The following is a 21,807-nucleotide window of genomic DNA, read 5'->3' on the forward strand; positions in this document are numbered from 1 at the left end:
AATATTTTAACCTTGGCATGGTTTTGTCGTGAACTAAGTAACAGTTAAATCTGAATGACATCATTACCTGGTGGCTGGTGCCAACTGGGGCTTGATGTTCCAGTTTGGCCACCATACCCTCCTCGTTTGTTATGATGAGGTCCAGTGGCTTGGGTGTTTGCTCCCCTCTGTAATGTGTCGGGTCTTTAACATGTTGGAACAGAAAATTATCTCTTAGAGTTTCTACAAAAAGAGTAGCGAGGTTATTTAAGTCATTTGGCGTGAACTTGTTTCTCCTGTCGATGTCGCCATAGTTTAAAGTCCTCCATGATAAAGACGTGGCTTGGTTTGAGCATCGCTGCGTTTTCTATTAAGGCTCATAAGTTCCTTTGGTTTAGTAAGCTACAATTTGGGGATCTGTAGATACACCCGACAATAAGTAAGTCTCCTCCCTTTAATTTAATTTTACACTAATTGGATTCTTCAAAAACATCCTCTCCCTGTACCCTCGCCCGGCTGGCACTAAGGTCTTGTCTAGCATAAATAACCACACCCCTCTTGCAAGTTTCTTGAGAAAGATTCGTAAATAAGTCATATCCATCCGTCAATACAGAACTCACATTCCTCTGGGTCGATTTTTCCTGATCTTGTACAACAAACAGTTTTACAACTACTATATCGGGTTGATGTACCTTCAGTCGTGTTTCAAACTCCTCTCTCTTATCAAGAGTAATTATATTCTAAGGATACGTTTCTTGTGTAAGTAATTTGAAGTTTAATTTCTAAGATTTTGTATAATGGTTGTGAAAATGGAAACATAAAAGCAATTTCAAAACATATGAACTACAGTTTTCATAAAAAGAATATTGGTAACTTCTTTAAATTTCACATGATATATGAAAAAAATAGTATAAAACTTCAAATTATTCACAGGAGTAGGTCATTCCCCAAAACAAGAAAATTAGTGCCCGTTAAAGATTTGCAATGTACAGTACTTCTTTTAGCTAATTTTCGTATTTCAGGGAAACCAGTAACCAGTTAGTTTCACCTGACCATTATGGCGACACCTGGCACGTACCTGGAGGAGGGGAGGGGCGCACGTTTCACTCAATATTGCGCCGTAAGTAATTCATTTTCTCTCTGTCCTTGAAAATCTACTCATTGCTATAGGTTAAATAGTGCATATTTGGATGGTCGGTGTAGTTGTCCCATCAGTGAAATACTATATTGACTTTGGTTGGTAGTCCGTGGAGAAAACCTGTGCAGGTATGTAAGGAGGTCGAATAACTTAGCTAGTGACTCATTTCCTTGTATGACATTCCTGCAGTTTTATTGTGGTTGTTTGGATAACGGGAGAAGGCTGTTTGGTCTTTACGGATACCCAAACTAATCCCCATTTGCTGTAAGTTTGAAATCAGTTGTTACTTGTGCGTTGTAAGTTAAAATTATAGGTTACTAATTTATGACTTGTGTTAAGTTACGGTACAGGTAACACAATAACACTTCTTTTGTTAATAGTGCTTGTGTAGGGTCATCTGTGGCAAGTGAAGTTACTATAGTGTTTTATTCATTGACTGGCTATGTACTGTGATTGTTAACTGTTGAATCTTGGGTAGTTAAGTAGATCATGAATATTATTTCAGATAATGTCTACATGTTTTAGCTTGGTTCATATATTATTTTCGTCTGTGTTGGATGTGTGTAACATGTATTTAATATAATTTTGGGGGATTTGTAATATTACACCTGCACATTGAGCTTCAGCGTGGGATCATACTCATACTAATCTTATGGACAGCATTTGATGGAGGAACAAGGAAAACACATATGTGATTTAATGAAAATAACAGTCCCACAACCACTAAAAAGTCATGTGAAACTTTCTTTTGGTCTAATGCTTGGCTTTCTGGTGTTCTTCCTTGTCACAACCTATTACAAAAATGTTTTCTCCTATATCACTTTAATTGCTTCACCAATATGTACTTGTTTGGGCCATTCTTCCAGCCATACTTTGTAGAACAGCCTTTAATTATGGGGGGACATGAATCAACCAATGCACTCACATATACAGTAGGTGTACAATGAAAGACAAAAGTCATGTCGTGAAATTTGGTGAAAACATATGCCGAAGGGCTAAGCTTAGGGTCCGACTAATTACCCAAATGTACCCAAATGTAGCCAAATATAGCCGGAATGAAGTCAAATAATGGTCCTAGATGAATAAATTGGACTGCTAATCACTTCTCGACTAGCATTTGGTGTCAGAAAGTCACCAAAAATTGGTAAACTTAATTTAATCTGAGTTAATAGATCGAGTGCATGTACCTAACCTAACCTAACCTAACCTCGACTTGTATTTGGTGTCACGAAGTCACAAAAATTGGTAAACTTAATTTAATCTGAGTTAATAGATCAAGTGCATGTACCGACGGAGCGAGGAATTACCCAAATGTACCCAAATGTAGTCGCAATGAAGTCAAATAATGGTCCTAGATGAATAAATCGGACTGCCAATCACTTCTCGACTAGTATTTGGTGTCACAAAGTCACCAAAAATTGGTAAACTTAATTTAATCTGAGTTAATAGATCGAGTGCATGTACCTAACCTAACCTAACCTAACCTCAACTAGTATTTGGTGTCACGAAGTCACAAAAATAGGTAAACTTAATTTAATCTGAGTTAATAGATCAAGTGCATGTACCTAACCTAACCTAACCTAATCTAATCTAACCGAACCTAACCTAACACAACACAACACAACTCAGATTAAATTAAGTTTACCAATTTTTTTTTACTTTATGACACCAAATAATAATCGAGAAGTGATTCACAGCCCGAATTACGCTTGTACGACCATCATTTGACTTCATTGCGGCTACATTTGGGTAATTCCTCGCTCCGTCGGTACATGCACGCGATCAATTAACTCAGATGAAAGTAAGTTTTCCAATTTTTTGTGACTTTCTGACACCAAATACTAGTTGAGAAGTGATTAGCAGTCCGATTTATTCATCTGGGACCATTATTTGACTTCATTCCGGCTACATTTGGGTACATTTGGGTAATTAGTTGGACCGGCTAAGCTTATGGTGTGCTCTGCCCTGTGGTAGGGGGCTCTCGTAATGCTTCACGAGTTATATTTAATCTCCGGACAAAACCGCAACACGACATCTGTCTTTGATTGTACAGTGATACTTTTCTGTTTCTCTATTTATTTATTTTTGTATTAAGCGTGTTTGGCAATGCAGCATTTTACAACAACATTTGTTAGAATGAGCGGTAATTATTTACGACGTCAAAGCTGCTGATTTTTCATAGAAAAGGGAAAAGTGCCGCAATTTCACAGTATTTTATAGTGGACACTGTCGTAGTTATGGCAAATGTTTGTGTGTATTTAAAAGTTCAAGTTAATTTAACCTAACCTAACCTAATCTAGCATAAATTAACACCTGCTGTGGGTGAACTTACAGTTACTGAGACGGGGGGGGGGGGGAGAAGCGGCTGTGAAGTTCTCCATGTTAGCCGAATGAGCAACTTCAGAAATTAGAAAAAATAACGAAGAAAAATTGGTAATATTTACGAAATTACTATTTCCACTTTTATTTTTACAGGAGTACAGTATAGATGGTGCCTACACATGTTCATTATTCTCACATTTCACATTTCCTCTACTAAGGTTTATTGTGTGATGATTTAGGTTAGGTTTCCGTTTTTCTCTGATTTTATCCTGCTTTTTGTAAATAGGGCAAATATTCGTTTAATGGCTGTGGCTCCGTTTTGTTATGAGCATAAACTTATTCTCATAAAAATCTAAACTTCAAAATCACTGTTGAAACCTAACCAAACCCAGAATAGCCTAGAATAACCAAATACAAAAATCTTGCCTCAGCCATTAATGAATATTAACCGTAAATTATTGATGTGTTTGGTAAATACTCTTAAGTGACCATTCACAGAAATTAATTAAATTTTTTATACAGTATTCTTTTTCACTGTTTCCCATGAATATAACCATTTTTCTGGCAGAAATGAATACTTCTGGAGAATACCTGTACTGTACATATCTAATTTAGCTTATGATCTGGTAAAGGCCCACCATGGAACTCTATATTGATTTGTATATAGGAGCCCCTCTTGATAAGAATGTTAGGTCAGGTCCTTCTGGCATGGACTTGTTGAACCAAAGAACTTTTCTTCTATCGAAAAGTTTCCTAACTCGGCTCCTTAACCCAGGTACCTGTTCCTAAATATTACACTGTAAGATTTTCTGTAATAGTAGATTTTCTTTGGTATTGTCATTTTTTTTCGTCTGTTTTTATCCCGCAATTTCCCTCAACTTGTAAGCCAAAATTTTTATTATGTAAGTGAAATTAAAAAAATAAATAAAGATATAAATTTTGATGGAAATGCTGTATTATTCTTTTGCTCTATCTCTCTATATATAAATCAATATAGAGTTCCCTGGTTAACCTTTCCAAACCTCTACCCTAACTTACGGTAACTTAACCAGAGAAACCAGAAGGACCTGACTTCACCTCCTATCCAAGGGGGGCAGAGCCACCTGGACCCCCTGGTGTGTTAACCTAACTGTATCTAACCAAAACTTAATTTAATTATCAGGTGGAGGAGGATAAAGTTATATCACTTGAAGGAGGAAGTGTGCAGCACTATGGTGTTATGAATCTTTATGATGAGCTTGGAATATGTACTGAGCAAAATATTGGCAGTACAGTAGCGTTCTATCTTATTGTCCAGCCTTTCACAGACAGAAGCTGTCTTTCCACTAATTCAAATTCACGCAACATCAACACTTCAGCTGATTGGCTGAGTTAGAAGTAAACAAAAAATACTTGCTAACTTGTAATTTCTTAAGTGAAAATAACACAAAATCAGTATAAGAACCAAAATAAAGTTTCATGAAAAGTCACTATGGAATATTAATCATGTGTTTATAAATGTAAATAGGAAAAAGAAAATAGACATCTATATACAGTACTGTACATATACAGCTGCTTCTCGACTTACGACGGGGTTAGGGACCCAAATCCAGTTCGTAAGTCGAATTGGTTGTACGTAAGTCGAAAATGCTTAAATAATACATAGAAAATCTAAAATGGGTGTCTCTTTTTCTTCTCAGCACCACAAAACTCACTTTTAAGCTTGCCAGCCATTTTAAAGTGAATTACAAACGAAAATTTTGTCAGGACACAGTGCAATCATTAACGTTGGGACTCGAAAATACGTAATTTGAAATTTTTTTGGTACGACTGAGGCGGTCATGTGTCTGGGTGGTCGTAGGTCGAGTAGTAAGTCGAGGAGTGGCTTTATTTACTATACTGTATTATGAGGCACTACAGACTTGATTGCATTATGCTTGGTGAATCATTCCATTTGCCATGAATCACTGAAATACTGTCCACCCTGATTTAAGATGTGCGATGGTGTTTCTTGTGTTTTTATTGTATTTTTTGTTGTTATATGTGTTAATGAATACAGTACAGTATATGTATGAAAGAAATTAGCCATGCTATGTACCATACATGTACAGCATACAGTATACCTGTACAGGTTCATACATTCTGTATATTTATTATGCACCACTGTAGACATCTGTTTATGGTATTTTATGTGTGTAATACTGTAGCATTTTCTGGGTTTTAATGTTTTTATTTTGTTCTTATTCTAAGTGTTTCTTAATGTAAATAGAAAAATGCATTTCTATATACAGCTCCTCCCCGACTTACGACCACACGCACTTACGACCTGCCTCAGTCGTACCCAAATTTGGTCAATTTACGTATTTTCGAGTCCCAAAGTTAGTACACAGACAAAATTTTCATCTGTAATTCTCTTTAAAATGGCTGGCAAGCTTAAAAGTTAGAGTTTTGTGGTGCTGAGAAGAAAAAGAGACCCCCATTTTCGATTTTCTATGTGTTATATAAGCATTCCGACTTACGACGTGGATGTTGGTCCCTAACCCCGTCGTAAGTCGGGGAGGAGCTGTACAGTACACATACAGTACCATATACGTACAGGTGTATACGCATTATGCTACACTTCACACACATCTGTGTATGGGTCTTTATGTGTGTTCTCTTACATTACTTTTACTGTACTGTACAGTACCAGTAATTTAAATAGTAATACAACAATAAATAACGAAGTAGGACCCCATACACACTACATACAAGTAATTCTTTCACACTACTGAACATCTATTAATAGGATTGCTGAAGCTATGCCTGATGAAGCACAGAATGTCATTCAATTTGGTTTTGCAATATAAAAACTATTTTGAAATGAAGCATCTGAATATTACCAGTACTGAAATTATATGATGACAGCAGTCAACATACTGTAGGCACACAAGTAGGATTTCATGAAGATGAGGCACCCCAAAGTGTTAGTCTTTTAAAATGATAGATAATACCGTTAAGCCTTTGGTTGCCATAAATAAAATTTATAAACTACTGGTACTTTCAGGAACCTCAAATATCATCATGTCTCGACGAAGCAGAAACGACAAATATGAGCCAATTAATTGGCATGAAATCTTCCAGAGGGTATGTATTTCCTAGTACAGTACAGTACAGTACATGTACACTTGTACAGTAATGTACTGTACTGTAGTACTGTATCACAACTAGGGCCTCCAACACTAGTTGAGCATAACTTCAAGTCTTTTTTTTAATGGAATACTGTACAGTACGAAGACTTTATCATGTGATTACATATACATTGTATTTAGAATTAATTGAATTCTTTATAGGATTTATTTTTTAAGTGAATTATTTTTAATTACAGATATTTGATAACAAAATTCTAGTACAGTACTACACAGTACTGTAATTGGGTGCATTGAAATAACTTTGAATCAGCTCTCTAAATGTTTTTCAATCTCACAAACAAAATTTGTAAAGCAAAAAGCCATCGAAATAAGAGGTGACTGCTATTCATAGAGTATACATACAATATTATGGAAGAATCTAAGGGCATCCACACATGATCCACTTTCAAGCAACTTTGTTGTGCCTTAAAAAAGTGGTGGATGATATTTTCCTAGCCCTCATACAAGCCACTTTTTGGGATGGCCACATGTGGGCTTCTGTCAAGTCTGTCAACATGGACTTTGAAGAGGTAGCATTTTTTTTTTTTAATACAGATATTTAGGAGCAGGCATGTGTCTCTACACTTTGAGTACCTTCTTGGAGAATCATTGGTTCAACAAATATTATTCAAGACTTGTGATACACTCTGGAAGCATTTAAGTGCCACCCACATATATGCCTGAGAAAAATCAAGACGGCTGGATCAAGGTTGCAAGGGATTTTTATGCAGCTACACTTGATTTCCTAATTGCACTGGTGCTATTGATAGAAAGCATATTAAAGTAAGAAATCCACACAATACTGTAGTAGTTCTGATTTCTTTAATTATAAACACTTCTTCTCAATGGTACTCATGGCTTTAGTATATAGTCACAGTTGTTTCACTGACTGTGGATGTTGGGGCTGCCAGGAAATTAAGCAATTCAAATGTGCTAAAAAGTTCTAATTTAGGTAAGAAATTAGACTGTGGTTGGCTCAGAATTCACATATAGGGATTGTACTTCAATCCAAAATTTTTTATATAATTCTGTCACTATACAGTCCTTCTTTAATTTTGAATTGTAGAGAGCTGGACGTTTGTCAACTGTGAAAAGTTAATACTTTTCACAGTCAAATACAGTAGTTCTTTACTAGACATATTTATTGTAACATGGGAAGACAGCACCAGTGAAGTGTTCTGCCCCTTTTCATTCTGCACCGATGTATTTTTAGCTGGCCACAAAATACCTGTAGTAGTTTGTGTGTGCGTTCTCACTTAAAATACCTGTACATAGTTCTATCACTAGCTACTGGTGGCCAGCCTCTGTTGTGTGGCAGAGAAAATTGATCTGGTTGTGTGTTTTTTTGTTTTGTTTTTGTGGTTGCCACAAAATAATGGCCCGTGTGTAGTCTTCGTATAAATACGGGTAAGTCATTTATTTCCAAAAAATCATAGCCACAAAGTTACTCGAAAGCGGTTTGTGTGTAGGGGCCCTAATGAATTGTGTTTAGTCAATAAGTAGGTCCAGTGGTCAAAGGCCCATGGTATTCAGTAGAATTGTTGGTTTGGGGGCCATCTAGGACACCATAAACCAGGGGTTATAAGAAACTCAGGATCACAATTTACTTTGGCCATTTCAAGGCAAATTTAGTGAAGAAAAATTATACTGACAAATTGTCCACCACTTTACTGTATTTGTTGATATACATACATGCTAGTACAGTACAGTAATATTTTAGATTGCAATATTATAATGTATTAAAAAATTTTTGCAATTACTGTAGCTGGTATGTATTAAATGTTTATTTTGTTTAATTAAAGTTGAAGTGAATTTGACAAACTAATTTTCATTAAGTAAATTTCTAAGTATATTACATGTATTTAGTTCAAAAGTGGATGGCAGGAGAGAGAGGGAAAGATCATGAATGAGTTAGAAGAGTGAGGGAAGTAGTGGATAGGAGGAGGATGGACAGCTGGAGTTTAGTATTGAGTGGTTTTAAGGGATGGTTATAATTCTATGTTGTATAAAGCGACACTAGTAAGCTAAATGGAAATCTTAGGACTGTGCTGGGGAAGATGAGCACCATAGCAGAGTATGTCTGTGACCGCAATTTAGGGAAACTTAATGACCATCTACTTTGTTTTTGGTTTTGGCCGCCCAATAAGAAAAATTTGCAACAGTGAGAAAAGGGTAAAAAAAATATGCTAAAGTGAAATTAGTAGGTAATTTTTAATGACACAGAATTTTAGCCTGTTATTTTCATTTTGTATAAAATTGTCTGTGATATAGATCGACAGTGATGGGGATGGTTACATTCTTCGGTCCGAGCTGAAGAAGTACCTACTAAACACACCTGTAAGTGAAGTTCCTCTCTCAAATGACATGGTGGATAGTATGCTTTATCATGTGGACTACAACAATGATGGATTTATCAACTTGCAGGAGTTTTATGGATTGGTAAGTATTTCATATCACTTTCCAACATTATTAAAATTTTGTAAGCTGTAGTACTTGTTTTATTGTCTCATATTTTTTCAGAGTACAGGTATATTAAAATGAATTGAAGTTTTAGACTATGGAATTGTATTTTGTTATACAGTACTGTACAGGTATTACGTTTTTCAGGTCAATGTCCCAGTTGATGCAGGAACCCGGTCTATTGTACAGAAAACTCTTGTAGCTACAGCTTTCTCAATTGCTCCACGTTCTCAAGTGTCTCATGGGGATCGTCTCTACATAGCAGAGTACTCCTGTTGCCCCCCACCTCTTCTGATCCCTTTACTTTGTGCATCTGAGGTGAGGATTACATTGTTCTTACAGTATATGTTTAGGAAGTACAGTATATTACTGTATTATCGTATCCATCCCTCTCTTCCTTTAATTCCTGAGTTTTTGTTTACTGAAATGAGACGTTTATGGTGTATGCTTCTTTGAATATTCCCAAAAAATAATTTAAAAACTTATCATATTTAGAAACATTATACCTGATGTCACAGGAGCAGAGGAAGAGTTGGATGTAGCCACCTTGATAACCTAAGTTACTTTTGTTATCATCCTTCAGGTAACTGAGACATATTGTATTGTTCATATACACCCTTCTTTCCTCTCCAAGGACATAGGTTGAAAAAAATAAAATAATTTAATATTAAATCTGGGACATGAGTTCAGAAAGATCACACTATCAAAATCTGGGAAGTGGTTCAGAATGCTTCCTGAATTAGGTCGAGTAATCGTATTGCTGTACCGGTATGCTGTATTTAGGGTTTGAATTTGGGAGTAAATGCTGCGTTCATTAGGTGTGTAGGAGAATATTGAAGGAAACGTACTGTAGGATTTAATATTAATTGTGTAGAAACATAAAGAAAAAATGTTTAACTTGAGGGGAAATATGAAGGACAGCACATTAGTGAAGAGTGAAGTAAACAACTACAGTACAGGTCTGTGCTCTGGGATCATTCATATCGATACTGTGGATCTGTGATTTTTTATCGGATTCAGGGTATAGTCCTTGGGCTAGCCAGGAAGTTGTGGAAGTGTAGGTTCCTTAGAGAAATACAGTACTGTGTGAAAATTAAACATTGTACAGTTTCCTCTTTTCCTTTTCTTATTTGGTTACATTTAGGGTTTGTCATTTAAGAAACATATTGATTCTGGACTTTGCTATGGTCCTGGGTGCCTTCTCTGTCACCTTAACCCTAGTCTAGTTATAGGAATTTTTTGGGAGGAGAGCTCAGTTAACTCGTGTAAAAGAAGCTATGTTGATGTGTACCGTATATAAGAAATTTTGTGTAAAGATTTGGTCATTTTTTTTAAGTGATGGAGATCTCTACTTGTGTGGTGGAAGGACATATGGAAAAGAATGATAAAAGTGTTTCAACAATACTGAACGTATAGGGATTTATTGGTGTTTTCTTGTTTCATTGATTTGTTGAATATGTGTTTTTGTTGTTGAAGATGAAGAATATAATTTTACTGAGTTCAGACGAGCTTCCCTGTCAGGTGTAGACTTTTATTTGTTTGTTTTTTCAAGTTGTATGATTATCTTACTCACTTAACCTGACATCTCACTGTATCTTCAAAGTAGACCAGTGCATGTAGAATACTGGACCAAACAATTTCATCACCCTCACAGATGCACACATACACACACAGATTATAGAATGTTAACTGTGGAGACATTTATTCAAGAATTCTTCATTTTGTTTTATTCACCACCAGATACTAATAATGTAAGGTAATGCAGTAGAGTAACCATTTATTGTGTTAAAAGACATAGTATGCAAATATAAGTGATGAGTGGAGGATTCTTAAATGTCTTATCAATTTGAACCTTCATGTGTACTGTATATCCAGGTTCAGTATGTAAGATCCAAGAACCTCGGGACCAGGACCAAGCTGGCTTTAAAAATTTTCCATTTTTTCTCCAATAAAATAATTATCTTAGGCAGATACTCATAGTGATGAGTGATTGTAAAGTGTATAGGAAAAATGTATTTGGGCTCCTAAACACTGCACAAAATGTGTTAATTTTACATTAACTTCTTTTTTATGAAGCATGATAGATAGAATACTGTACTTTCATGTAGCCTATCTTGATATTATGAAATTCATAGCTTTCCCAAAAAGTGAAAAGAATGAATATTTTTACTGTATACTATATCTGATTAGTTTACCGTGTAGTAGGCATGTGAATGGTGTCAGTTGAGGAATGACAGTTTTCTTACATTCCTGGTTATCTCATACTTGGATTTTACATGTTGAATATTTATTAAGTTATAGCATGAATTCCTCCATCAAATCCAACCATCTCTTTTTTATATTTTCTCTTTATTTAATGTGCTGTATATAAATGGCAGGCCATAAATGAGGTGCAAATATGATTTTGATTGTTGTAGAGTGAGTGGTTTATAATGGAAGCTGTTGTGGGTGTTATTTGTGGATGCTGTTGCTGATATGACTGGCTGATAATGAGACACTTAGTGCTAATTAACTTTTATGGAAGGTGCATGAGAAGGTTAAAAGTAAAAGTGAGTAATAGCAACGTTAGTGTTGGCAGTTGATGTAATATTGGGTAGAGTGGAGAGGAATTGGAAATGGTAGATAGATTAAGATACTGTATACTGTATTTGGGGTATAGGTCTCTGCTTAATGAGACTGCCAATGGAAGGTAGAAAGCTTCAAAATCAGAGTTTTGATAATAAGATCTAAATGTATGTCTTATAAACCTGGGTATATCAGTGTGATTGGAATAAAATCTTTAACTGTGGTAGTACCGTAGTACGTTGAAGTCGTAAGAATTGAAAGGTGGAAAGTGAAGTTATGATTATATGAGGTGAAGAAGTAAAAGGAATGATGCTTGATTAAGTTTAACAGATCGGATTGTACAGCCCATCTTGGCTGTTTGATGCAGTAATGAATGTATGCTCTTTCGGAGTGGATATATTTAGCATAAGATTAACAATAGTTTGTTGGAAAGATTGGAGGGAGAGATAGACTGTATGAAAGATATATTCAGCTAGAGCTTTCAGATAAGCTTAGTTAACCTTGATTTAAATGTGAAGCAGATTTAGTCATTAATGCTTTAAATTAACAGTGATTTAATGTGAAGTATTCAGGTGTACTCGGGGTCCCTGGGTTACAAACGGGTTCCGTTCCTGAGGAAGTTCTTAAGTCAGATTTGTATGTAAGTCGGAACACATGCGATGAACATACCATACTGAGAGAACAGTGTTTAAAATCCCACTATATCATAGCCTAAGTCCTTCTATGTATTTAAAATCACTTAATTTAAGACAAAAGAAGAAATATAATGACAAAGTACAGTAAGTGAAAGAAAAATAAGTCGTGTAAATAAAATAATGTAAATTTCAAGTTTAACCCCGTTCGTATCGGTGGGCGTTTGTAAATCGGACGTTTGTAAGTCGGGGATCCCCTATGGAAATCCTGCCTCAAATTCAGCCTTGAGATAAATTTAGGTTATTAAGTCTCTCTCAGTTGTAGGTGAGGAGACTCATTGTTCTGCCCAGTATTAATTGTCATCTTCTTCTTCCACTCTAATTATGTCATTGTCTGAGCGATGACTCATCCATCTGATTGTGTCACTGGGGAGAACTTAAGGTTAGTTTTCTTGTTTTTTGAGATGATTGCTTCCTAGCTTGGGTGCATATTAGTTAGTTCATGTGGCACTTGACCACTTCCAGCTGTTCCTAGCTAGTTTGGAACCTCACAGATCACATGTTGAGTGACCCATAGAACATTAATAAAGAAATGAAGTATGAAATTCCATTCATGGGTTAGGAGAAGAGACAAGTGATTTGGAATTCTCCTATTTCTCTTTTGGGGTTTCTTTGTTGACAGGAAAGTGTAGGGTTTGATATGTGAGACTCATGTTTGTTGCAGTGGAGTTTGACATAGAGTGAACTTGCTTCAGGGTCCCTTCCTGTGTACAGTACTGTATCTTATTGCTTGCTGGCTTTGAAGCAACTACCAAGTTTAGGCTGGAGCTTGATTCATTAATCCTGGTTCAGCTAGGTGAGTAGCTGCTTTGTAGCTTTTTGCTCTGATCAGACTGGACTTTGCCTCTTTTCAACCATCAAGTGGGATACATTTTTTTTTCTTAGACTTGACAAAGATTGTACTAAAATTTATTAGGCTCTTCTTCATTGCTTTTCATTGATTTGTGCTTTATGTATTACAGTATATTGTTTGTACAATCATATTGTATCAATAATTTTTTTTTGTACTAGCCAATTTATTTATGCATTTCATTTACATCAAGAATTATTTCTGTCAATCTATTTAGGTTTTGTATCTGAGTGTCTGTAAACCATTGATATTTCTTATTATTTTTTGTGTTTCTGATATAGTTGTTTATAAATAATAAAGTTGGTGATTGAAGCACTTATTGTACTGGATGTTCCATTGAACAATAGGGAGTAATAATGACTAGAATTGTTATTGGTTCTTTTATTTATACTTTAGTATTTGTTTGACAATATTACAAACAATTATGGTGAACTCTGTTGAAAATATCTAATGTGATTTGAGAACAAACTCATTTTCAAATTACAGAAGATATTTTGAACAGAGTTCAGCAAAATTGAGTGGAATATTACAAAAATGCATTAATAATATTGTCAGAAATACTGTAAATATAAATACATGTATTCTACTGCATGAATAACTTTTTTATATACTCCTTGTGGTTCCATTTAAATGAAACACCTTGTAGACATAACACTTATTCATTGAAGAAGAATTTTCATTGATTACAATTTTTCTCTTTGTTTTGTTTTTCATTTTCTGTTGTTCCTTATAGCCATTTATTTCAGTGATACTGTACTGTACTTCCCAAGCAATCAGTTCTCCCCCTTGTTTATATTTATTTAATGACCCCTTAATGTTTTTACACATTTATTTTATTGATGTGAGTATGTGATATGTGGTAACTGCTTTGCTTATTATGTAGGCAAGTCTACCTGTAGTGTCTTCAAGTAACATTTTGAGCATCACTATATGATTTTTTAGTATTTGTAGGCATGACTGCAAGCTGAGGTGTTTTGCAGATATTGTGTATTGTTGCTAGCAGATGTGTTTGGCAAATAATGTATTTGTACCTCCATGCTTTTATGTGGGAAATGTCCATCTGTTTTCAATAGGTGGATGGGCATATAATTAGACACATATAAAATTTCTCCCATTGTTGTAGGTTGGCGTATTTGTGTACTATGCAGTGACCATGGGTGATGTAGGCCCTTATTCCCCCGTTCCTTGGTCCTCTCCACTCATTTATGACCCATATCGCCGCATGGAAGTTTGGAGGTTCATCTCTTATATGTTCCTTCATGCTGGGTATGTATGCTTTGCAATTTTTTTTATATATAGTACTGTACTTATTATTGTTGTGTTACAGTACTATTCTTGTTTATATTATTTTTGTATGTAAACATTTTTTTTTATAAACTTAACATGTGGAGAAATTTGTTTTGTAGAAAATTTTGAAAGGTCTGCTTGTATTTCTATAATCACTTGTCAGTTTTTTTGCACATTGCTTCAAACAGTTGCATGAGGCCTGAAATGCAGATACAACAAAATAAGGAAAGAAATACTTCAGTTAAGATTAATCTAAAGATGCCTAAATAATGCCAAGTGTAATTCAGTGAAATAAACATTTCATTACTTGAAGGAAATTTTTTTTTTTTTTTAAAGATAAGGTTTCAGTCATAGACAGATGTCCTTATCAAGATCAGGCATTGTAGGGCAAATAAAATAGAGGGAAGTAGTCTTGCATCAGTAATCCCTAACCTTTTTATGTAAATGAGCCACATTTAATGGTGCACTTTAAACAGAGCAAATAAATTAATTAGGTATGTCCTTAATCACCAGTTTAACAAAATTGCATGAGAAAATTACCTTTAAGCGTATTTATATCCATACAGTACGGTGCAGTATGTGGAATTTGGATTTATGAAAAAGTTCACAATTGAAAGTACTGTATCCTATAAAGAAAATTAGGGTGGAACTTTAATATTCTATTGCTTTTATTATTATAAAGAAAAAATTTAAGTTTCATAGTACAGTACAGGGGATCCCAGACTTACGAACGCCCGCCAGGGGTTAAACTTTAAATTTATAGTATTTTACTTACTTGATGAATTATTTTTTACTGTCATTTATTGTATTTTGTCATTGTATTTTTTCTTAATTTAAGTGATATTAGATGTATATAAGGACTTAGGCTATGATATAGTGGGATTTTAAACATTGTTCTGTTAGTATCGTATACACATAGCCTGTGTTCTGCTTTACGTACAAATCTGACTTAAAAACGTCCTCAGGAATGGAACCCGTTCGTAACCTGGGGACCCCTGTATAATGGAACATTATAACTGAACATTCTTAAAAACAACTAAGATATATGGTAACACTAATGACACCATGGGCATCCAGGATTTTATGTTAGGAGTGAAATTGTTAAAATGATAAAAACTAAAATAGGGAAATTAAAAAGAAATAAAGGGTCAATTTTATCTAGCAGATTACAGAAATTGTACTGTGTGCCCTGATGTCTTCTATCACATTGTGTAAAAGTATTATCAACTCGACACATTATCATAAAAATACTGTATTTACAGTTCATAGACTTAACGTACTTTTTAATTACAAATCTTTAATCTGCTAGTAAACTTTACACAGGCTTAGGCTCCTCACCATTTAAGGTTAGGTGAAAAATTCAATAATAGTAGTCTCTATAATGGATCAAAGTGTTGTGCATCATTTTAGTCTGCATAATTGTTTTTTTTCTTCATGATGCTGCAAGTATTTTAAACCTCGCTGTCATTTGCTAATATGCATGCCATCCATAGGCAAACAATTACACCGAGTCTCTACGTTGAAAAAACAATTATTTGTGTCCCTACAACCTAAAAGTGATGGGAAAAGGTCCATTAATATACCTGTACACGACTCATGTCTTCTGTGAGTGAAAATCATCTAGAATATGGCTTTTAGGTAAAGTTTCTTTCGTCATTATGTAATAGTATTCTCTATATTTTTACTTTGTCTTATAAGGTATGTGCATCTGCTATCTAATGTGATAGTAACACTGTTTGTGGGGGTTCCACTGGAGATGGTTCATCGCTGGTGGCGGCTCCTGATTCTCTACGTAGCAGGTGTACTTGCTGGCTCTCTTGCTGCCTCCATGTTTGATCCTAAAGTAAGTACAGTATTCATCTGTTCAAATACTGTACTGTAATACTATTTTTTCTTTAGTTTCCAACCAGTTTTTGATAGAAATGAGAAGAGGAAACATAGATCGTGAATAAAAATTTTCAAAACATTAGATAAATGGGTCGAGTATAAAAGAGTGAAGTAGGAAGGAACCAAATAAATGTGCTGGCTTGGAAAGTTCAGCCTAGTACAGTACCTGCACAGTATTTATTTTTTGTGTAAGACTTCTTAATCATGTCCTCAGTCATACCTGGTGGGTGCATCTGGTGGTTGCTATGCACTGATTGCAGCTCACTTGGCAAACATCATCATCAACTGGGGAGAAATGCCCTTTAATTGGGTTCGACTGTTGGCACTGGTAACCCTCACGACTACTGATGTTGGGGTATTTGCGTACATGACCCTGACCAAATCAACTACAAGGGTGAGTTTATTATTCAAGAGTAATTTTATCCTTTTGTAAGAGGCTGAATTTTTTTATTAAAGCTCTCTATGGGTATTCTAACATAAAGAATATACACTACCTGTATACTTAGCATTGTTCAATACTGTACTTTATTGAAAATTTTTAACACTTAAGATTAACATTATAAGGGTGTGATAATTAAAAGAAAAACTTTAATGAAGATGTAGATTGATAATTTAATGCTTGTGATGTAAAAGTTAAGCTGTTTATATAAACATATTTTATGCACAGAAACAGCTGATCCACCAGACTCAAAAATTTAAGTACAGTGCTGTACATTACTACTGTAAGCACATAACCACAAATAGACCTTAGTAAAAACAACTTTTAAGATGATGTTTGAAAATACTTTAGAACTTTTACTTCTGAATTAGCAGATCATACCTTTATCTAGGCAGCTGTTAATATTATGTTGTTAATTATTTTGATATACAGTATTGATTCTTTATGAGGCAGCTTATGTTTTTTAATATTGCAGGTGAGTTATGTGGCTCACCTCGCTGGATTTGTTGCCGGACTGTTGGTGGGAATGGTGACACTTCGGAATCTTCGTGAGCACCGCTGGGAGATCATTCTGAAATGGATCGGCCTTACAGTTTTCCTGTGCCTTATTACTGCAGCTATTGTCATTCAGATTGTTTTCCCAGATTTGGTAGGTCTGTATTCACCCATGCCTGAGAAACTGACTGTGGAAACTGCAACAGACATTGGTCTTTAATGGCTATATGTAATACTGTACTCCTAAACAGGAGATAAACAGCAGGTTTGAAAGGTAGCTTTGAAGTACAATTGATTTTTATTATTCTAAATGCCTATACTGTACTCTATATGGGAAAATCATCCCTTTTTGCACCACACATTGAGGCTTTTATAAAAAATTTCTCACTTTTTCACATTTGCATTGAATAGTCTCTTGTTTATTTGTTATTAAGCGTAACAAGAGTATGACAACTTTTTAATTAATTTTACTGGATTTGAATCTCATTTCAATAATCTCTATATATCTTGTTTTATGATGTTATTTTATATTGAATTGGTAACAAATAAGATTATTGACAAATATCTGATGAATATTTCAATGTCTAGTGTTTACCCAAAGGATCATCTTGTTACAAATATACATTACCAACAGTGCAGTTAATATTAAACTTTAAAGTACAGCTAGTACTGTATCAGTGAAAATGTTGTTGTTTGAATATATACTGGATGTAAGATTTTCTTTTCAGTCTACTGAACACAAGTTTGTCATTTTTACACATTAGTAACTGCCTGACACTTAGATTATTTTTCTCTAGAATTTGATATACATAATAGTTAATAATCACAGAATCATAGCTTCATATCACCTTGCACCATCTCTCAATATGAGTCACCTTCCTTGTATAGTGAAGCATGGACAGGAAGTACAGTATTTCAGAGCTGTATGGTATTGTGTGTTGGTGTTTAAGAAACGAATTGTGCAAGATGGTATTAGTGATAGGCTGTGTAAGAATAAGAGGGTGACTCTCAGGAAAGGTTGTTGCCAGATATCATGTGCCTAAATATAGAGATTCTCCTTGCTGCTTAAGAGGATTATATATATATATATATATATATATATATATATATATATATATATATATATATATATATATATATATATATATATATATATATATATATATATATATATATATATATATATATATAAAATTGGAACCCTTGTAGCTTAGTTTTATTTTTATATGCACTTATAAAACAAGGGGGGGCAGTATTTGTAGCTGACCTTTGTACAGTTTTTAAAATATTTGATACATGCTAAATATTTTTTTACCATTTACTATGGTATCTTATGCACTGAACCTTTTTAATCAACAAAGCATTATTATATGTACTGTACAGTATATGTAAGTGCACATGTTTGTGAATGTGTGTGTTTTGGTTACTATTAGCAGTTGTGGTGGGACAGTACCATAGTTGATATGAATGAAGAATTATTTTATATGCCTTATTATTGCAGCTTTTTTACTTTGTATATAAATGCAGTATACATATAGGTATAATGATCCTGTATGTTATGATGGGAATTTTTAATACAGCCAAAGTAGTTTTTAGTACATGTATTATTTTAAGCTTAATTTAAAAGTGAACTATTCAGTACGTGAAATTCTTAAGAGTGCAGTAGATAGAATAGAAAGAGTAAAACTAGAATTTGTAGATATTATTTTTATGTTCAAGAAAAGTCTTTTTACTGTGTCAATAAAAAAGGGTAATATGGTCAAAGCTCTAAAATTCTAAATTTGGAAGTCCCTAATGTTCAAGAATATGCCTGGTCTCAGATATAGAGTGTGAGTTTGCGAGTCTGGTCACTGTAACCTCGGTTTTCCTTTATTATTATTATTATTATTATTATTATTATTATTGTGCTATATATATATTTGTTTTTAATTATACATACACATATTTCTTGCTGTAAGAAAGTGGTGAGTTCAATAAAAATCATGTGTAGAGCAAAAAATTGTGAAGTGAAAGCTATTTTTCCCAGACACGTAGTGTTATAAATGGAGAATCATTGCTGGGGCTGCTTTTCTGTCACTATGCAATCAAACTACAGTACTGTACTGTAATTAAAAAAGGACATAATAACCCATATATCAATACAGAACATTACTAATTATTGGTATACTGTATAATTAAATTATTATAGTCACCATAAATACATTAAAACAAGAAAAAAGCAAATTTGGTTATCAAGAAGAATGATTTTGCCTCATTCACAGCATTTTTATCTCACTTTTCTTGGGTTTCCTCACAGAGAGAGGGCTGGACATATTGTGAATTAAGGTTCCATGCATACCTTCTCTCTAAACCAGTGGTTCCCAATCTTTTTAACGTGACGCCTCCTTTTGCTTTTTGTCACGCCCCTCCCCCCCCTTATATTTTAGTATGTAAAAATGATTTTTTTTTTAAAATTATATTTTAGTGTTGTTGAGGATCAGATAACTCCTTGTGAAAGATATGAGTAGTGTGAGAGTCAGTATGGTATCATGACGTACAAGACGCATAAGGAGAGAGAGATGAAATGATAGAAAACGGATCAGGGTTGGCTTCATTCCTACCCTGTACCCACCTCACGCCCCCAGTTTGGGAACCACTGCTCTGAACTACACACAAAATAGACTACTGATTGATTGACAGATGCCTAGCCTCACCATCTTTCAGTGTTATGAAAAACAAATATAACCGAGGTTTTCTTTCACATAAAGGACAGTAATCTTACCTCGTGTCTTGGGGCGGCAAAAGATTAGTACAATACTGTACCTGCACAGCGAATCCTAATTGGAGGAGTGGTACAGTCTATAGTAATTTGGGCACAACTTAAATGTGCAATGCAAGAAAAGTGTATCGGTAAAGATACATTGTACATAGTGAAATCTGTATACCGTACTACTTAATCCCAAGGTGTTTGGAGTTCTTAACTTTGATTGTAATACCATAAAAAGATTTAAGAGATAGTGTATAAATATTTATACTTTATTTTGGTTGTCCTTATTGCAAGGCACATAACATTAAGTGGTATAATTGATTTTCAGTGGTATAGTGTGTTTATCTTGCAGGTGAATGACAAATAGGTTTAGTTCCTGACTAGGGAAAAAATTTGATTTTCATTCTGTACACTGGCCCTTGTGCACTCAGCAATTAGTACAGCCTGTACACTTGTGTATGTTTGCTGGTGGTGGAACAACCCTTGGGTAGACTGGCATCCTACCAGGGTGGTGGGATACTCCTTTAGCTAAAGAATACTATGAATTGGGATCATCACCTGACTAGCCATTCTGCATTACAGTAGGAAAAGACTCGTGTGCACAAAAAAATATTTCTTACAAAATATTACAACTTCCTAAGACAATTGCTGCTGTGTTTACTTATATGTAATGTGAATGATATTCAACAGGTAGCTAGATTATTTATTTTTATTGAAGTGATAGTAAGAAAGCTACTATTTGGTGTATCTGCTACTGTAGTTCTGAAACACAGCTTTCTTAGCCATCGTGTACCTTATAAGCTAGATCTGTTTAGATTTTTTTATGCTATATGATTTATACTTCATATTTTGTATAAAAAAGGAAAATAATGACTTGGATTGTGTTTCCTTGTGGTGTACCTTTTGAGACACGAAGCCAAATGTGTGACAAACCTTGTTTCCATGCACTGGAGTTTTCTTTTTAGCTTGCCCAGTGCCGAGGGTACACACCATATTATTCATTTGTTGGTATAGACTGGCATGTTGTATGTCCAGTAGTAGTTGTACAGTTGTCCACATGTATAGCATTTCACCCCTCATTAGGCTTTATGAACATGTGGCAATGTCGGAATCACTTGATGAATGAATCAGAAAAGGTGAGAACAGCAGTTGGCAATTGCTGTTCTTCTCAACTTTAACGATTCATTTATAAAGTGATTCCGACGTTGCCACATGTTCAGAAAGGTTACCAAGGGGTGAAACACTACAGTATACTGTGGACAACTGTACATACTGCCATATGTTAGTCACTGAACATATAGGTATGATCACCTAATAATTACAGTAGTCAACTCCATGTTAACTAGGTTATTGTGACCTACTTTCGATCACAATTTCACATCCACCCATAGGTCTACAATAATACATCATCACAATAGCAAACACCATGTAAATAGAACACCAACGGAGAGTTGATTTTCTTCCCGTAACCAAGTCACTGAGACCGACCTTTTTTCAACAATGTACAGTACAATCACCAAACTTCGTGGGTCTGATTACCCAATTACAGTCATCAATTGATTTACAGTACGAGATAAGCACAGTACAGGAGTACTTAGGAAAAATCCAGGTCCAAGTGTAGTTGTAATACAGCACACAGTAACAAACCTTCATCTGCATGTTCATCTAATGACACCTATTTGCATATATTAAATCTAGATAACTGACTGACTTTTGTGATCGTGGTGATACTACTATCGTGCACAAAAGTCGTGTCCACTACCCAGCCACAGTGAGGTTTCGAATAGCCTTGAGTCTG

The 21,807-nt window shown here is 34.7% G+C and overlaps 1 protein-coding gene across 3 annotated transcripts; it reads left to right on the forward strand.

Moving 5' to 3' along the window:
- Nucleotides 1–985: 985 nt before the first annotated feature.
- Nucleotides 986–20,882, forward strand: LOC121857802 (rhomboid-related protein 2-like). Of its 3 annotated transcripts, none has more exons than XM_042354027.1 (8): nucleotides 986–1,099; nucleotides 6,465–6,544; nucleotides 8,860–9,027; nucleotides 9,196–9,366; nucleotides 14,279–14,421; nucleotides 16,141–16,285; nucleotides 16,544–16,723; nucleotides 17,244–20,882. In XM_042354027.1, the coding sequence occupies exons 2-8, from the start codon at nucleotides 6,482–6,484 to the stop codon at nucleotides 17,481–17,483; spliced, it is 1,110 nt and encodes a 369-aa protein (XP_042209961.1). In that variant the 5' UTR covers nucleotides 986–1,099; nucleotides 6,465–6,481; the 3' UTR covers nucleotides 17,484–20,882. The 3 variants fall into 3 exon arrangements, with proteins under 3 accessions (XP_042209961.1, XP_042209962.1, XP_042209963.1); XM_042354028.1 differs by lacking the exon at nucleotides 986–1,099 and adding an exon at nucleotides 1,107–1,245; XM_042354029.1 differs by lacking the exon at nucleotides 986–1,099 and adding an exon at nucleotides 1,250–1,381.
- The last annotated feature ends 925 nt before the right edge of the window (nucleotides 20,883–21,807 follow it).

Source organism: Homarus americanus, unplaced genomic scaffold (genome assembly GCF_018991925.1).
Source record: "Homarus americanus isolate GMGI-L3 unplaced genomic scaffold, GMGI_Hamer_2.0 scaffold16712, whole genome shotgun sequence".
NCBI classification, from domain to species: domain Eukaryota; kingdom Metazoa; phylum Arthropoda; class Malacostraca; order Decapoda; family Nephropidae; genus Homarus; species Homarus americanus.

Bases quoted from the DNA above. Each gene is read 5' to 3' on its own strand.
- LOC121857802 (XM_042354027.1), top strand. From the start codon at position 6,482: ATGTCTCGACGAAGCAGAAACGACAAATATGAGCCAATTAATTGGCAT. The intron at 9,367-14,278 runs GTGAGGATTACA...CCATTGTTGTAG, and splicing joins CTTTACTTTGTGCATCTGAG to GTTGGCGTATTTGTGTACTA. The intron at 16,286-16,543 runs GTAAGTACAGTA...TCATGTCCTCAG, and splicing joins CCTCCATGTTTGATCCTAAA to TCATACCTGGTGGGTGCATC.